Genomic DNA, 16,727 nt, shown 5'->3' with positions numbered 1-16,727 from the left:
TGTAGAACTAGATGATGTAGAACTGGGTGGTGTAGAACTAGATGATGTAGAACTACATGATGTAGAACCGGGTGGTGTAGAACTAGATGGTGTAAAACCGGGTGGTGTAGAACTAGATGGTGTAGAACCCGGTGGCGTAGAACCAGGTGATGTAGAACCCGGTGGTGTAGAACCAGGTGGTGTAGAACTAGATGGTGTAGAACCAGGTGGTGTAGAACCAGGTGGTGTAGAACTAGATGATGTAGAACTAGATGATGTAGAACCGGGTGGTGTAGAACCGGGTGGTGTAGAACCAGGTGGTGTAGAACTAGATGATGTAGAACTAGATGATGTAGAACCGGATGGTGTCTCTACCCTCCTGGTTCTAGTCAGATCTCCAGCTGCAGCTTCTGGTCGTCAGTCTGACCTGCTGCAGGAATCATGACTGCAGCCGATCAGCTGATTGTTATGACCAACTGGAATCGGTTCTTATTTCTCCCAGCCGGTAAAATTGATCTAGAACGGCATGAAACTCCCTGCAGTCAGAGTAAACGCTGTGACTACAACAGGCAGAAATGTTCGGATTTCATTCATCTTTTGTACATTAAATTCCATTTTCCATGAAAATTTACAGTTTTAGGAAAACTTCATTAAGGTTTTAGAGCTGTGCCTTTTAGAAGGACTCGGTGCAAAAGCAGAGTTGTTGCCATGGTTACTGTGGGTAATCATGGCAACCGGTGACGGTTTAAAGGCTTCTGCAGTGGGACTGCGATCTAATCCACCATGTCGATAAATACTCTGTATTTTTATTGCTATGGTTAATCTTGGTTGTTAAAATATTGTACCTGGGACTGAAACAAACTGAATTAATGATCTTTTTTTAACCATTAAGGAAACAACATAAAACAACTTTAATGATATTTGTGCTATTCTGAATGTTCAATAATTCCAATCAACTGTCGATAATAATAATAACTTAGTATGGAAAAGTGGCTCTATGTTTCCTGCAGTGTTTTTCTCCTTTTAACAGTTTTAGGACAAACCTCTGACAATGAGGTCTGCTCAAATAAAATACTCAATAATAAATAATTAGCATAATATCTATAGCACAGGTGACTCACCTGGCCTCCATGACTGTTGCAGGGATCCTGCTGCTGCTCTCAAACAGACACACAGCTTTCTCCACATCCTGTGCAGCCTGGCTCTGAGTGGGAAAACATTAACATACAATTTATTACAACTAAAGCTTTTGTTGCAGATGTGATGATGTTCTTTAGAGTTTTTACTGCAATGAAACAATTTGTTAGCTTCTCATGTTAATAAAACCAACGTATACTGAAAGTCTCAGTATACGTCAAAGTACACCATGTGCCACTGAGAGGTGACAGACCATCTAGACCAGCATTTCTAGCTCTAGTGACACCTGATCTAGATGATTTCCTGCTTTAACCTGATGGAGACGCTTGCAGAGCAGCAACCTGTTAATCAGCTATAAGACAGAAAACAGGATTCAGTTCCTGTGAATAAACCTACGCCACTCTGATCAGAACAAGAAGTAACTCAACTCTGAGTCAACTTAGCTCTGAGTTATGTGACAGCATAAAAGCCTTCGTCAATAGAAGGCAGCCAAAGAGAGACAACGGGGGCAAATTACAAATGATGGCATATAGAAAACGTAACATTTAAAAAAAGCAATACTGTCACTGTGAAACAGCCAGAGTTAGCAAGTTAAAGTGTGAATGTTATGTGACAGAGAATTAAAGTTTGAAAATAGGTATGTGATTTTATTTGAACAAAATGTTAATGTTCTGCATTTTCACTTGCAGGCAATAAAGAACAACGACGTTTAATGTCTTTAATGTTTAAAGATGATTGTTTTAAGGAGGTGATTGGTAAATCAAAAGTTATAACAGATTCCATCAAAAATTAATAGAATCTGTGATTAATCCCCTAACTTTGTAAGCTTGAAATATAAATATGTATGCAGCTGAGGTAGTTGCCCTGGACAAGCCCCTCCCCCTGCTGCACGCCAACCAATCACCTGACTTAAAGCAGGTAAAGTCTCCCAGCTGCAACCAGCAGAAACTTCCTCCATTACAGTCATACAAGTAGTAGCAAAGTTGATTCATGGTGGGATAAAGTTATTCTCAGTATACGTCAAAGTACACCATGTGCCAGATTACAGCTTGTACAGTTTAAAGTAATAAATAGTCTACTTCTCAAATTCTCGTCTAGCTAAAATTTTCCCTTGGATTCCAGTCCAGTGTGACGGTGACGGACCTGGCCTTGCAACTTAAGTCATTTGTTTTTCTTCTGCCCAAGTTTACATAAAATTTGGAGTAATATCTTCTCTATACTCTCAGGAGATTTTAGAATCCAAATCCAAAGTTTTCCACTAATTGCCATTTTTTCCAGTGACCACCACTAACCTGCCCCCCCAGCAGGGGGAGATGTTTGCTTTCTGTTCTCTTCTCACCAGACGCTGCATTTTACTCCAACGCCTCCTTCTACATCACAATGGCTTAATACTGTCAGAACATTTTTGAAGGTAGAACAAATTTCATTAATAGTGAGGGGCAGTTCAGCAAAATGGACACTCAGTCTTGTGGAGTACCTCAAATCTCTGCCGTCATCCTGCATAGAATGATGCATCATGAAGACATTGAATAACAGTTTAAACATTTATTCAACGTTTAAACTTAGTCATGTGACTAAGTTTAAAAAGATAGGAAAAATATAATTACCTTTTAGCTCCACAATGCCAGCCCCCTTTTAAATTTTATTTATTTATTTGTATTTATTTTTTCTCTTTTTTGTTATGTCAGTATGGTAATTTATGTTCATTAAAGGAAAAAAATTCGGAGAAGTTATATAAGTTTTGCAAAATGTATGTACTGTCAACAAATGTATAATCTCCTGATTAAAAAAAAAAAAAGTAGTAGAAAAGTTGTTCAGGGCCCAACTGGTGAGAGATATTTAATTTTCTAGTTCCTGATGCCGTCCTGGGAAGCTGCCCACATTATGCCCATATTCAAAAAATGCTTTAATATCTCAAACCAGACGTGTCTGAAAATTCTCAGGTTTTAATTTTCAGGAAGGTTCAAAAGAAGCCATTTTGTTCTAAACATTAATTTTGAAAAGTTCCTTTCTGTTCATTTCCTGAAACTTCTGCGATGAGGCGACAGTCGTTTGTCCTCATGCAGCAAAGCGACTGGGGTAATTCACACATCCGAAATTTTGTCTTGCACACGCAGATATGCAAACCCAGGCCAGCAGCCGCATAAGTTGAAGAACGTTCATCTTTGTTGCTGTCACAAAAAATGTTCACCTTTCGCTGCCGTTCGTCAAATCGTAACGATGATAACTCGTCAGCCTAAAAGAGGCTTTTTAGCTGAAATAGTTGATTAATCTGCATGATGTGATAAATTCAGATTAATTGCATGCAACAGCGCGTTAAAGTTGACAGCCCTAGTACAGACACATTAAATACAAAGTGAGACAGAACGGTGGACTTCTTTTACCAGTTGTGTGTTTGACTTTGCAGCAGGGCTGGCCACACTTTTCAGAAAAGTTCAAGTCACAAAGATCTACAGACTGAAAGCAGGGAGGCTAAATAAAATTGACCTAAAACTAACCTTTTTGTGGTTGATGCCACCAACATAAAATACAAAGGGAGTAAGTTTAATAAGAAACACCAGCTGGGGATTGATGGAGACGCCGCTCTGCTAAGGAGAACCTCGTGGTGTTAATGTGAGCGATTCACATCAATAGTTCAGGATCCTGCTGGCTGGAAGTACCTGAAGTGAAGCACCGGCAGCAGAAACATCTTCATATAAACCCATGTCCTCCACCGACTCCTGCACAAACACAGAATAATAGTTCTGTTTATTAAAATGACCTTCAGATGAAACATTTCAGCTCAAACTCATCCTGCCACCTGCAGGTCGGCCAGCCGGGTCTTCGCCAGCGTGACGTACTCCATCAGGAGGCTGCGGTGTTTTGGAGGCACAAACGGAGGGTGAAGAATATGAACCTGGTATAAAAAGATAACTGTCAGCTATGAAAGGTCAAAGGTCACCCTAGTACATGAGCAAACGCCACAAATAGGTTTAAATGAATGTTTCACTAATTACTGCTACGGTTGGTACATTTACACCTTTATGAACTCAGACTTCAGTCATTTAGATTTTTTAGAATTTTAAACATTTTAAATTATAAAAATATGTAATTATTTTTTAGAACTGCTTCAAATTTGAATGGTTTCAGATCTGAAACATGACGTTTTTTGTCATTGCTTAGAAACAAACTTTGGCCTATGTAAAGTTGTTATTTACAAGAGAATCGATATAAAATCTTGATCCTGATTTTCCTGAAAATTGACATTTTGTGATTTTTTTCCCCACCTCCAATGGAGGCTGTTTAATATTTATTGATGGGAAAATAAAGCCTGGTTTTAATCACCTCAATATGTTCAAAATTCAACAGACATTAAATGTGAGGACGACTCCCACTTCCTGCTGCCTCCAAATAAATAAAATAACTAATGTGAATAAATGTGCTCTGTTCATTCAACCTGCAGCTAAATGATTTCACCTTTAAGTACTGAGGAGGTTCAAAGGGCACGAGGTCAGACAGGAACTTCAGCAGGAACACCAGAGACTTCTTACTGCCAGCGTGGAAACCAGAGCGTCCGCCGAACGACATCTGGAAGCAACGAAGATAAATTTAATAAATTTTACTCTTTAAAAGAAATGTTCATATACAAGTTGTTGTTAAAACCAGACAAAACTAGTGAAGCTGAAACCTTGAACCAGTCGGTGTAGGATGGAAACACGCCGGCGCCCTCTAGAGCCCCCTGCCGGGCCAGCAGGAAGGCGGTGATCAGCTTCTCCAGATCGTAGCCTCCGAACGCCGAGCTCAGCAGGCGGCACAACGCTTCTGGCAGAAACAGACGCAGCTCGCCATTAGCTTCGTCGCTTCAACCGGTCTGACCTGCCGCCCAAGGGGGGCTGGCCATGTGATCATGTGACAGTGATGCAGCAAAGGATTATGGGATGTTAAGCAGAGAAGTGAAGAAACCGGTAAATATCGCTTATCGGCGTAGCAGCAATAACCAATTCTCGATTCATTTGTTAATGGCATCGTGACTTACCCTCACCCCAGGCCAGCTGAAAGTTTACAAAATATTTAAATCTGAGCAACAAGGTTTTACCAAAAATGTTTGTGCGTTTTAACAAAGCAGCAACTTCACTGTAGTTTAGTGATTTTAAAATGTCAATGCTTCTCTAAACATGAGTCAGCAAATATATTCCGGTCAGAGAGCATGAAAGGAGATAAGCTGCAGTTCTTTCAACATGAAGGTTATTGTGTTTCTGGGATAAATTTTCAGTATATTGAGCAGAACCAACAGTCAGGAAATTACATGGCATTTGTTTAAATTTAGTTAAGTAATTGTTTATGGTTTGGAATATTTTGAATGAGATCTCTACCAACTGCACAGTGGTGCAGTTGGTAGAGCTGTTGCCTTGCAGCAAGAAGGTTCTGGGTTCGATTCCCGGCCCCGGTCTTTCTGCATGGAGTCTGCATGTTCTCCCTGTGCATGTGTGGGTTTTCTCCGGGTTCTCTGGTTTCCTCCCACAGTCCAAAAACATGACTATCAGGTTAATTGGCCTCTCCAAATTGCCCCTAGGTGTGAGTGTGTGTGTGCATGGTTGTGTGTCTCTGTGTTGCCCTGCGACAGACTGGTGACCTGTCCAGGTGACCCTGCCTCTCGCCCGAAATGTTAGCTGGAGAGGCAGCAGCAACCCTCCTGACCCCACTAAGGGACAAGGGTGTAAAGAAAATGGACGGATGAATGAGATCAGTGTAGCTTTCATAGAAACCGGGTTTACCGCTGAGACTGGACTGGGCCGCCTGGTCGTAAACCAGCAGGGTGGAGACAAAGACCAAGACGTGTTTCCAGTTGACCTCGTGCGTTTCCAGAACCTGCTGCAGGTGATGCAGCAGCTGCTCCACGCTGAAGATCGCAGCCAGCTGCCACAGACAGGAGACATCCTAATGCATGCATCCTCCACAAATCATCAGGAAAATCATGGCAGTGAACAGCGGAGATGGCTCCAAATATGATGCCACATTTAACGTTTACTACTTCCTTTCAGCACCAGACACAGAGTTGCAATGCTTACATTCCAGGCCTGATAAAGTGACAAACGATTCAAACATGTCATTCCAGAGTTTTCCAGACAGCTGAGTTGGTAGAAATCATTTACCTTGCAGCAAAGCGAGGTCAGACAGCGGCCGGCTTTAGCAACAGTCCAGTCATGCTGCGAGGTCACAGCGTCCGACACTGACGACAAACAACAATTTATTAAAACAAGTTTCAGGGTGGATCAGAGGAATTCATCCTGTCATCGTACCAGACACCAACGCTATGGCTAACGCCTAACCCTAACCCACCGTCACTGCTAATGCTACTGCTAACGCTAATGCTACCTGTCAGTTGAGGATTCCAGGTGAAAATCTGAGTCAGGCAGTGAGCAAAGAACTGCTGAAGAGCTTCTGGTGACACCGAACCTCCACATAGTGAAGCATCAAGAGTCTGAATCCTGCAGGACACACAAAACAGAAGAGCATAGAACCAAACCTGGACAAAAACAGAACTAGAAGTGCACCGATTTATTGGCGCTGATTTATTTAATTTTGAGAGCTCAGTGGTGATTGGTCGATGCTTACATGTCAAGCCAATCTCATCCACCGATCTTTTGGCAAAGGTTTAAAACTCAACCACTGTCCTCTTCTGCTCTGCAGTGAGAGGTTGGACTGTTAGCCCAACCCACCAGGTCAGGTCTGCAGTAACAATAGTTGCCCCACTCTTACCAACTCAAAGACTTTCTTGCTATATTCAGCAACATTTCAGACTTGATATGGACAAAATTGGAATTGGTAGGTCAGGCTTTTAACGATCTGTAATCTACGATCGGCCAAAAAACTTCATTTGGTGCAGACCTACATAGAACCAAACCTGGAGAACATAGAATGCCTCCAGGATGTCTCCAGGTTTTCCAGGGACGTCCCACTGGGAGGACGCCAGGGCCCTCATGTATAAAGTGGCGTACGCACAAAAAATGTGCAGTGCCATCATATTTTACGCACAAGCCAGCATATATAAAAATGAACATGGTGGGGCGCTGTGGTGGCGCAGGTGCAAAGCATGACCCACATAGGAGACCTTAGTCCTCGTGGTGGTGGTCGCAGGTTCGATTCCTGGCCTAGCAACATTTGCCGCATGTCTTCCCCCTCTCTCATTACCCTCTTGCCTGTCGGGGTGCTTTCAAATAAAGGCAACAAGAGCTAACAAAACTTTTAAGAAAAGTTTGCGTAAAAATTTGCCGTGAAAATGTATGGTAGCCACGCAAACTTTTTCTGTGGACAATAAACTACAAATCGCCAAAACTCATCTAAACACACTGAAACCTGACTAAATTCAATTATTTAGACCAAGAAGAATCAAACCCGATGTTCATCATAACTTTAATTTTTATTGTTTAAATGTAAACTATGAAACTGAACCGCATTTATCCCCAGACAATAACCTAACACACACACAAAATAAAGAAAATAAAAATTATGGTAAAACCTCACACCAATGCAAATAATAATTTCCTCAGTTTGTGTCTCAAAGATGTAACACATCATCTGAATGCATCTATGGCTCATTTCATTCTCACTGAAGAGAAAACAGGATTGATCAGCAGATTGACTCCAACAGGTTTGATTATTAAGGAGATCAGGTGTGGAGACGATCACAGGTCCATCAGTAGCTGCATCAAGGTGAGCCGTATCATACATACTGTATGATCTTTGTTGTATGTTGCTGTCAGTGCTGTTTGATGATGATCTTGTTTTGAAATACAAGTAGATTCAAACTGCAACTTGTGTTAGTGTTTTTGTAGATTCAAGTGACATCTAATGTTTTTTTAAAGTTAATTTGGGGATTATTGACTACCAGTATTATTTTTTTAAAGGTTTTATTAGCTCTAATGGCTTTTATTTGATAGTGAATTGACAGGAAAATTAGGTAATGAGAGAAGAGGGAAACTGTGCAGCAAAGGTCGCCAGGCCGTATTGAGGACTAAGGCCTCCATATGTGGGTTGTGCTTAACCCCTGCACCACCACAGCACACCCTACCAGTAGTCAGGGGCGCTGCCAGGAATCTTTGGTCCCCTGACAAGAAAATTAGATAGGGCCCCCCCTCACACAGCTGCTGTTACAATTTCTTGAATCTATTTGACCCATAAAAAGGGTCACAATGTCAAAGACTTGCATCTGCCTTGCTTTCTTTGGTCCAATACTGATAATTAGCACAATATTTACTGCTCATGAATTTTACATGCAAGACTAAAATTCAGTCTGCATCCAGTATGTAAGTAGGTTACTTACATTTTTTCTATTAGTTTTAGATACTGAAATGTCTCTCCTCACGAGCAACAGTCATAGGCAACATGCAAAATACACATGAAGCAATCCAGACTTCTCAAAAAATGCTATGTAGATGCATTTTATTCAAGTTGCAGTACATAACTTTAATAAAAAATATGTTTTCTCCATTTGTTAAAGCTGTCACCATGTTGTAGCAGTTTGTTATGAGGCAGATAATCTGTGAAAACAATCAATCTCCTCCTCCTTGTCCCTGAATTACTATTACTGGTTAAAGTAATGCACTGTTCTGACCAAAACAACCAATCAGAACCAGGGGGAGGGTCTTAGTGCTGTCAATCAACCTCATTCACTCACTGCTAAATGTGCTAATGGTGGAGAAACAACTTATCGTTAGCTACAGCATAGCACAGAGCAAGTGGAGGGAGGATTAGCAGCCACGTGAGATTGTGATTGACAGTGCTAAAACCCACCTCCTGCCTCTGATTGATTGTTTCTAGACAGCAGTGGCAGAAAGCAGATGAAATACATTTTTCAGATTATCTCTATACCATACTGTCACAACATGACAGTTTTAACAAATATGTATAAAAATATTTTTTTTATACAAGTTACATTAATTTCACTTAGGAAATTAAAGCTGCAGTGTGTAGCTTTAACACTGCTACATACTGCATTGGGTCAGGGTTAGGGTAAGTCATTACTGTTTAAACTTTACCTTTAATAACATAAAGTTACCTCATTTTTAAAGTGCAATCAGTAATACTTTTATAACAAATTTATATCAGTAATGATTTCTTGGTTAATGTCAAGTTGTCATAACGAAGACATTTTGAATAATGTCAACTTTGTATTAAAAGTGTCATAGTTTACCGAATGACGCTTTATGACAACAGTCATAAATATTCATGAAGGCTTATTCATGTTCATGACAGGAGTTATGTCAGTCTTATTCAACCCCCTTCAAATAAAGTGTTACCCAAACTGTTTAAAAATTGTCTGAAAAAGATGCAGATTCTAAACGCAATAAAATTGCATCAGTTAATGGAAGATTTTAATTTAGTAGCCCCTTAATTTATTTTATTATTTATTTTTTCTTTTTATTATTTCTATTGATTTATTATTTATTTGTCAATAATTTTAGTATTTTGTTCGAGCCCCTGTAACCAATTGTGATTTGTAAACAGTAGGAGTTGTGATATTTATTTTTTGTAATATTTGTTCTTGATGTGTTGCTGTGAGTTTGTCATCACTATTCCTGTATATTCAATAAAAAAATAAATAAAAATAATAATAATAAGGTGAATACGGCGCCTCTGCCCACCACAGTGAACTCATACCAAACAGCTGCAGGACAGACAGTCATCCTTCAGTCGAGCCACTAACTTTATAAATACAAAGCGTCTCCATTATGTAAATGTGCAACTTACACACACGATTCCTGTATGTAGAATCAACGTCCGCATCCCCCCCCCACCCCCCAGACGTCTCTCCGTCTGTCTTTAATCCCGGCTCAACGCTCTGCTGTTCAAACAAACATTTCCACTTGGATTTCTTTATTTATTTATTTTTTCTATTTGGATTTTTTTTTCTTTACAATTCAATGTTTTTATTTTTTGTGAAGTGACCTTATGATCCATGAAGCAAATTTTAAATAATAGTTATTATTTTAAATATCTATACTGCCAGCAGGAAGGACGTTGCCATGGTTACTTCTTCAGGTGGCAGCAGACTTCCAGGTATTTATTCTAATTCACATTAAGATGTATTTATGGGTGACAGGCAGACCAGCAGCTGCTCTATTTTCCACAAACTGACTTATAAAGGAAAGGTCCGTATGTTGTGCCTATGAGCGTAGGCACAACTTTATATGTCCGAATTTCTGCGCCATTTTGTTCGTATGACGATTTTTAATGTGAAAGCTGGACAGGACACCAGGACCCAGAACCGTCTGGTGTGACTTTTTATCCTGTCTGCCTTGGGAAGAGTCTGACTCTGGACTGGGGGCAGCGTGAACTTTGATCCTGTCTACAAGGAGCAGACAGACCTGAAGTTTAAGAAGAAGAAACCAACCATCGCTCTGCTCCTTCATTGCACTCTTCCTTGATGTCCAGAAGCCCTAAAAACAACGACAGCCAAATCTTAGCAATCAGTCAGAAAGTAAATGCGCAGCAGCAGGCGCAGCAGCAGACTCACAGTGAAGCAGTTCGTCCAGCACTGAACTCCTCCTCGGCGATGCCACCAGGACTCCAACCACAGCTGAAACACATGAGACGCATCTTCAGCTGCGGCTCTCTGGAACCGGCAGCTGGACTCTCCTTAGGTCCAAACAGAACCACAATAAACAATCAGAACCTCAGAGCAGAACCAAACGGTTAGTCAAACCCCAGAAAGCTTTTTGAAGCATCACTGAGCTGATCTAGAGCAGAGATGACCTGTCCTGAGCCGGGTTCTGGTTCTGCTGGAACCAGAACCAGAACCCAGCGGAGGTTTCTTCCTGTTAAAGGGAGTTTTTCTCTCCACTGTCGCCGTGTGCTTGCTCAGTATGAGGGAAGGCTGTGAAGTTAAAATGAGTCCTGCTGCATGTTTAGCTTAATGCAGGAACTCATGTTACTTTCAGGGTTGCAACAAGTCGCCTCCAGAGGAATCTGGAGAAAAATGCTCTTACTGGATAAAACGTCCTGTTGAACTTGTCTGGTCTCCTCTTCCTCCTGCGGAGGCGTCCAGCAGCAGAGAGCCTTTAACTGACCGGGCAGCCATGATGCGACGGCGTCATCACTGGAACACAAAGGGAGGGGCAGGACTTTGGATTTATAGACGCATCTAAAAGGTTCATCACTGACATGGTGAGTCTGTTCCATCAGATCCATGACTGCAACAACCTCCACACTGGGGTCTCCATAGCAACTAGTAGACTCCATCTGTGTGCTGATTGGTCGGCCAAGTTATGCCAGATAAACCTTAGCGTGAGGCTCAGGTTCTTCTGTGTTAAAGCGCCTCAGGCTCATTGTTAAGCACAGTGGAGGAGGAGTGATGCTGTGGGAGTGTTTCTCTCCCACAGGTTCTGAGAACCTTGTTTAGAGATATTTAGATCATAATATGATGGAAAACTGAACATGGCTCCTGTTTGGATAGCAGAACCAGAACATGTGGACCATCAGTTCCTCCTTCCATCGTCTCAGTCAGAACTAAACCCTGTAGAAACCCGAGGAAGTTATTTTATTGAAAATGCAGCTAAAACAAATTTATTTCTAGGCTCTTAAACATCTGATCCTTTGGTACCAATAAGTGAGGAGGACATTAGATCCAGCGGCTTGGGCCCAGAACACCTTCCCTTTTATCTGACAACCAATCAGAAAAATAAAGGTTAAACCTCTTCTCATCGTGCTCAGAAATACGGCAGCGCCTGACTTCAGGTTACCAAGATGCTTTCTGGTCAGGCAGCATCAGCAGCTCCTGAAACATCAAACTTTCATCATGAAGCAAACCAGAAACAGAGCTCACCATTCTATGATGTAATCCAGAGTGAGGATGTTGTAAAGGTGAAGTAAGTACAGCAGCTCCAGGTGAGGATGCTTCTGAAAACACAACATACCCGGGTTTAGTGTCCAGTTAGGGTTTACACAAAGTTTCTGCTGGCAGAGAGTGAAAACACTCCAGATTACCAGATTCACATGACCCAAGGTTCTCTCTCCTTGGTTGTTTTAATCTTCATTTAAGAATAAAGTTCTAAAAACATTCAGAACTGTAAAAACATGTAAGTGAAGAAGAAAAGCATCTGAGCCGCAGGAAGTGAACCCCTGCCAGGTGTGCGATCACCTGATCTCTTCGGTACTCCACCCACAGCAGCCTGGGGCAAAAAACTCCTTGGCAAAGCAGTAGTTTGCTGGCCTCCAACAAAACCTGCAACTGGACCTGCAGAGGACAGGTAAGAACAGAACCTGTCAGAACATCTGCAACAGAAACGACCCAAAGCTGCTGGTGGAAAACTGACCCAGATTTCACAAAGAAGAACCAGAAAACAGGAGCAGGTACAAATCGAAAAGCTCAGCAGCAGAGTCAGATGAACTTAACATGTAAGGGTACACTGATACCGGTACCGGTACAGTGTCGTGCATCGCTCACTCTCTGAGAAGACGTGAACATCTGCCTCAGTTTGTCCTCCTGTCTCCCAGCGATCTCCTCCAGTTTGTCCAACATGGTCTTCACCGAGATGGCTCCGACAGAGACGCCTCGTCGGTCAGCCTGACGCCTCAGTTCATTCCCTGCAGCAGACAACACGTTGGGGAGGGGCAAAATAATGAGAGGCAAACATCTTATCTTGGTGTGGAGGCGAGTCATCCGTTAATCTGGGTCTCGTTTCCTTTGGAATTGACCACCAGCAGCTGAAACCAGATGATGTAATGTCTTTGAAAGCCTCTGATTGGTCTATTCATATAATCTTTACTTGGTTATATAACTGCATCATCAATAAATCAGTTGGTTCCCATTGATCAATCTATCATTGATTGACGACCTGGAGAACGAAACGAGTCCTGGACCAACATGGACTGAAAGGCCACTCAGAGAGGAAGAGTCCATTCCTGTCGAACTGTGGCGTCCAAAGTGGCCCGGGAGGCACCACAGACGGCTGATGGAAAATATTTTACATTTATGATCACATTTTCCCTCATAAATGTGTCTAACACATTTTACTGTATTTATCAGGTTGTTTTTTGTTTGATAATTCATAGGATGCAGAAACAATCATAGCTTTGGGACTATTTTGGATAATAAGTTAAAATTTACCTGCCATTAAGAGAACCTGCAAAGAAAAAAAAAAAGTACCAGCAAAGATTGTTTTGTCTAAGAAAGCTTGCAAAGTTTCAGGTTGCAAAGTCTATGATGATCCTAGTTTATAGATCATATATTGACGTTTTCTCTCCTCTGTTGGTTTGGAAATCTTAGTATTAGGAGCTGAACAAAGCTCACTTACAGAACTGTTCAATAAACGGATCATCAGGAAAAATTAAAACCGTTCTGCTGACGGCGCCCAGCCTTTAAATCCCAAGTTCCAGTTCCTGGCTTCTGAAAGATGGAAACATGGAGCAGGAGTATAAACCAACTGGTAGAAGCTCTGCTTTGTTCCTACAGCAATTTGTCTTTTTAACGCAGGACACGGTGGGGGGGCTCACACCTGACTGTTAGTGTTCATAGCAACTGTCGGTAGACAATGACATACACTGCTATGCTCTTCCCATTATGTGTTGATTTGTAGTTGATGTCCTTTTTGGTATGTTTTATTGTTTTATATTTTTTTACTTTTGATACTTTGTCTTTTAGTTTGTATGTCTTTTTACATTTACATACTTGCTGAAGTACCGTACTTGAATAAATCTGAAACATGCAGCAACTTTAACTCAGCAGCAGACTTTAGTTCATCCATTCATGAAATTAGGCTGAAAGCAACTGGTCTAGCCAAAGGCCAATCTAGATCTACACTCCAGATCCATTTACCACAAGGCTCACAATACTTTAATCCTTTTTTAAATATAAAAAAACAATGAAAAACACTATTTAAAACTAGTTTTTGATTTTTAATTCCAAAAGTATCACATTTTGTGGCCAGCCAGTTTTGACACCACTGATCTGAAAGCAACTAACTGACCAAACACTGAGGAGATGGACGGAAACTTCTGACGCTGAAGGAGGATTTCAAATAATTTTTTACAATTCTGAAATTATTTCTGTTAATGAAACATAAATTAATCTCCACTGACCTTCATGTCAGACAATAAAAATGGACATTGTGCACATTCTCACCCACTAGCAGTCCTGCAACGTTCAAAGAGTCAGCATCAGACGCTGCCTGGTTCTGCTCCAGCTTTCGGTTCTGCTCCACATTCTGGAAGCAGATCATGCGGCATGGATCCGGGTTCTGGAAACATCAAACATCTAAAGGTTGCTGCAGGAAGAGACTTCCTGTCTGTCAGATGGACCATGACTCACCTGCAGCTCCTGGAACAGGCTGCAGAGGTTCTGGTTCTGGTCCAGCAGCTGGACTGCGGCCTCCTGCAGCCGCTCACCATCATCACGTTTTGGTTTCTTTGAGCCGCGGCCAGCTGAGACCAAGCAGAACAAGAAATATTGAAACATTCTCTAAACATCACTAAGGAGAAAGTTTCTGACTCTGCTAGAAAACTAGAAACCATTTCAGGGACAAACTTCCTCCATGGGGGCAGGACTCTGTCCTCAGCACAGAGGAAGACAAGAAGCTTCTAGTTGTTTCCTCAATCTGCAGAAAGGCGGCAGGACGTTTACATCCGCTCATTAGAGAATTAAAAATTGTGGACAAATTGTCCTGCTCAAAAGCAGCATTGCAGCTCTGCTGCTGGAATCTACTTTAATATTTCAGGATCTTCAAGCTGCAGTCAGCCTCTCTTCTCTCGTCTTCGGTTCTTCTTCTAGCTTATTTGAGGTTAACTAAAATGTTTCATTTGAGTTTTACAAGTTAAAGGTCATCCTAGAAGCTCATTTCCATATCATAAAAACTGGCATCTTAACAGGGCAGAGAATTTTTATTTTCTCTGTAATATTTCACCCTGTGAGGCTGAAAAGAATAAACGTCAATATTTAAGCGAAGTCTAGAAAATAGTGTCATATTTAGCTCCGTTTAGATTTATTCAGTTTATGTTGTATTTATAGAGCGTTTAAAGCTTTAACTAGGTTCATAACCAGAACATTACTATCTTTACCCGCCACAGCTGTATTAACTCACCGAGGAGGGAGCAGAGCGGCCTTTTCTGCGACCCACAGGAAGCCTGGAGGGACATGATGTCTGGAGAGAAGGTCCCGGTTCCGAGACGATTCTGGGTCACAGAAGGTTTTGGTTCCAAAAACAAACAGTTCTGGTTTAACTTGTCTTGCTCCTACATTCTCTATCCGCCATGTTTCCTCTTGGCGCTTTATGCTCTCATTGGTCGGACCTGCAGCCAATCAGGAAAGAGCTTCTTCTTCTTCTTCTTCTTCTTCTTCTTCTTCTTCTTCTTCTTCTTCTTCTTCTTCTTCTTCTTCTTCTTCTTCTTCCAGTTTAAAAGCGCTTGGCAGGTAAAGTTTTGGCGCACCATCGCCACAAACTGGACCGATATTTCTGAACCTTATTGATCGTGGACTCGGTGTGTGACTACAGACCATCTGATCCATTTCCTCTGGTTATTAGCAGCAGATAATCTTCATCAGTTGCAGGTAGTTGTCCTAGAATATCTTGTTGTACCAACAGATTGCTTTGTATGTTTGTTTATGTTGCTTTGCATTGCAGAGCAGAGAATCGGGTTCCTGTTTGACTGCTGAGGCAAAATAAGTAAGTAAACTTTATTTATATAGCACCTTTCACAGACATAAAAATCACAAAGTGCTTTACAAAAAAAGGAAACACATCAATAATAAAAGAATCTAAAATCAATGAACAAATTTTACCAAAAGCCAGTTTGGAGTCTTGAGACTTTTTAAATGCTCAAGACTCCAATGAGCAGCCATTGATAGAGGGAGACGTCCCAGAGCCTCGGGGCTCCACCTGAAATGCTCAGAGTCCTGAACGGACAGAGAGGCTTCACAAGGTCCAATATATATTTGGGAGCCTCACCATGAAGTGCTCTACAAGTTAAAACCAAAATTTTAAAATGAGTCCTACAATACACCGGGAGCCAGAGCAGAGAGGCCAGAACAGGAGTTATGTGATCTGTTCTGTGGGTTCTGGTTAAAATCTGAGTGAAGCTGCAGAACAACATTATTATGTCATTGATAAATAAAGTTTCAGCTTCATCTCAGCATAGTTCCTCTTGGAGTCAGAACATAAGCACCAGTTTGCTGTTCTCTGTTCTTCCACAGATGATCTGGCACTCTCAATTTACACTGTCACTTTAGATCTGGTATATAGATTGATCACTGCAGATATTAGCAAGCATTTGGTCTAAATGCATTAATATGCATTTTCTGTATGAAATGTTATAAAAGATGAAGCAGGTGTGTTTTTGAATATAAGTGAGTTGGTTAGGGTTAAATTCTCGCTTTGTATAAAACAGAACTATCAACTATCAACAAGGCGTAGCAGCTTATGCTACAGGACCCGCCCAATGTCTCCTCACTTTCTGGTTCTCAGGTGAAACAGAAACCAGGCCGGTTACCTCCTGGGTTCTAGCAACCAATCGTCTTGTAACGTGGTTTTGTTCAATACTTCTTCAAGTTTTCTGATAATCCACTTGTACAAAACAGAAAATTATCACTAATCAGGCTGAAAATTCAAATAAACGTAGAGAAAGTTGAGTGAAGCAAA

At 41.3% G+C, this 16,727-nt stretch overlaps 1 protein-coding gene and 1 long non-coding RNA gene across 9 annotated transcripts in view; one reads left to right on the top strand and one right to left on the bottom strand.

Moving 5' to 3' along the window:
* fanca (FA complementation group A) overlaps positions 1–15,388 on the bottom strand; it is a 41,414-nt gene extending 26,026 nt beyond the window's left edge. For 3 of the 7 annotated variants that reach the window (XM_015024361.1, XM_015024362.1, XM_015024364.1), the window contains exons 1-17: positions 15,174–15,385; positions 14,405–14,517; positions 14,219–14,333; positions 12,542–12,681; positions 12,236–12,331; positions 11,921–11,994; positions 11,085–11,194; positions 10,613–10,675; positions 10,490–10,535; positions 6,472–6,584; positions 6,249–6,325; positions 5,871–6,012; positions 4,784–4,917; positions 4,573–4,683; positions 3,917–4,012; positions 3,777–3,836; positions 1,101–1,183 (exon numbers count right to left, since the gene is read on the bottom strand). In XM_015024361.1, the coding sequence (XP_014879847.1) occupies positions 1,101–1,183; positions 3,777–3,836; positions 3,917–4,012; positions 4,573–4,683; positions 4,784–4,917; positions 5,871–6,012; positions 6,249–6,325; positions 6,472–6,584; positions 10,490–10,535; positions 10,613–10,675; positions 11,085–11,194; positions 11,921–11,994; positions 12,236–12,331; positions 12,542–12,681; positions 14,219–14,333; positions 14,405–14,517; positions 15,174–15,228 (1,628 nt within the window). In that variant the 5' untranslated portion in view covers positions 15,229–15,385. Of the gene's footprint in view, positions 1–1,100; positions 1,184–3,776; positions 3,837–3,916; positions 4,013–4,572; positions 4,684–4,783; positions 4,918–5,870; positions 6,013–6,248; positions 6,326–6,471; positions 6,585–10,489; positions 10,536–10,612; positions 10,676–11,084; positions 11,195–11,920; positions 11,995–12,235; positions 12,332–12,541; positions 12,682–14,218; positions 14,334–14,404; positions 14,518–14,604; positions 14,691–15,173 lie in introns of all 7 variants that reach the window. The other 4 variants (XR_001423340.1, XM_015024368.1, XM_015024365.1 and 1 more) reach the window with 3 other exon arrangements.
* On the top strand, positions 64–542 carry LOC106941373 (uncharacterized). Of its 2 annotated transcripts, none has more exons than XR_001423341.1 (2): positions 64–221; positions 297–542. It is a non-coding gene; the product is annotated as an uncharacterized LOC106941373 (long non-coding RNA). The 2 variants fall into 2 exon arrangements; XR_001423342.1 differs by having other exon boundaries at positions 64–266.
* Positions 15,389–16,727: the final 1,339 nt, after the last annotated feature.

This window comes from Poecilia latipinna, unplaced genomic scaffold (assembly GCF_001443285.1).
Source record: "Poecilia latipinna isolate Pla-1442-1.1 unplaced genomic scaffold, P_latipinna-1.0 Scaffold3628, whole genome shotgun sequence".
Classification (NCBI taxonomy): domain Eukaryota; kingdom Metazoa; phylum Chordata; class Actinopteri; order Cyprinodontiformes; family Poeciliidae; genus Poecilia; species Poecilia latipinna.
Note: the sequence above shows the minus strand (reverse complement) of the source record. Positions and strands in the feature narration are given on the sequence as shown.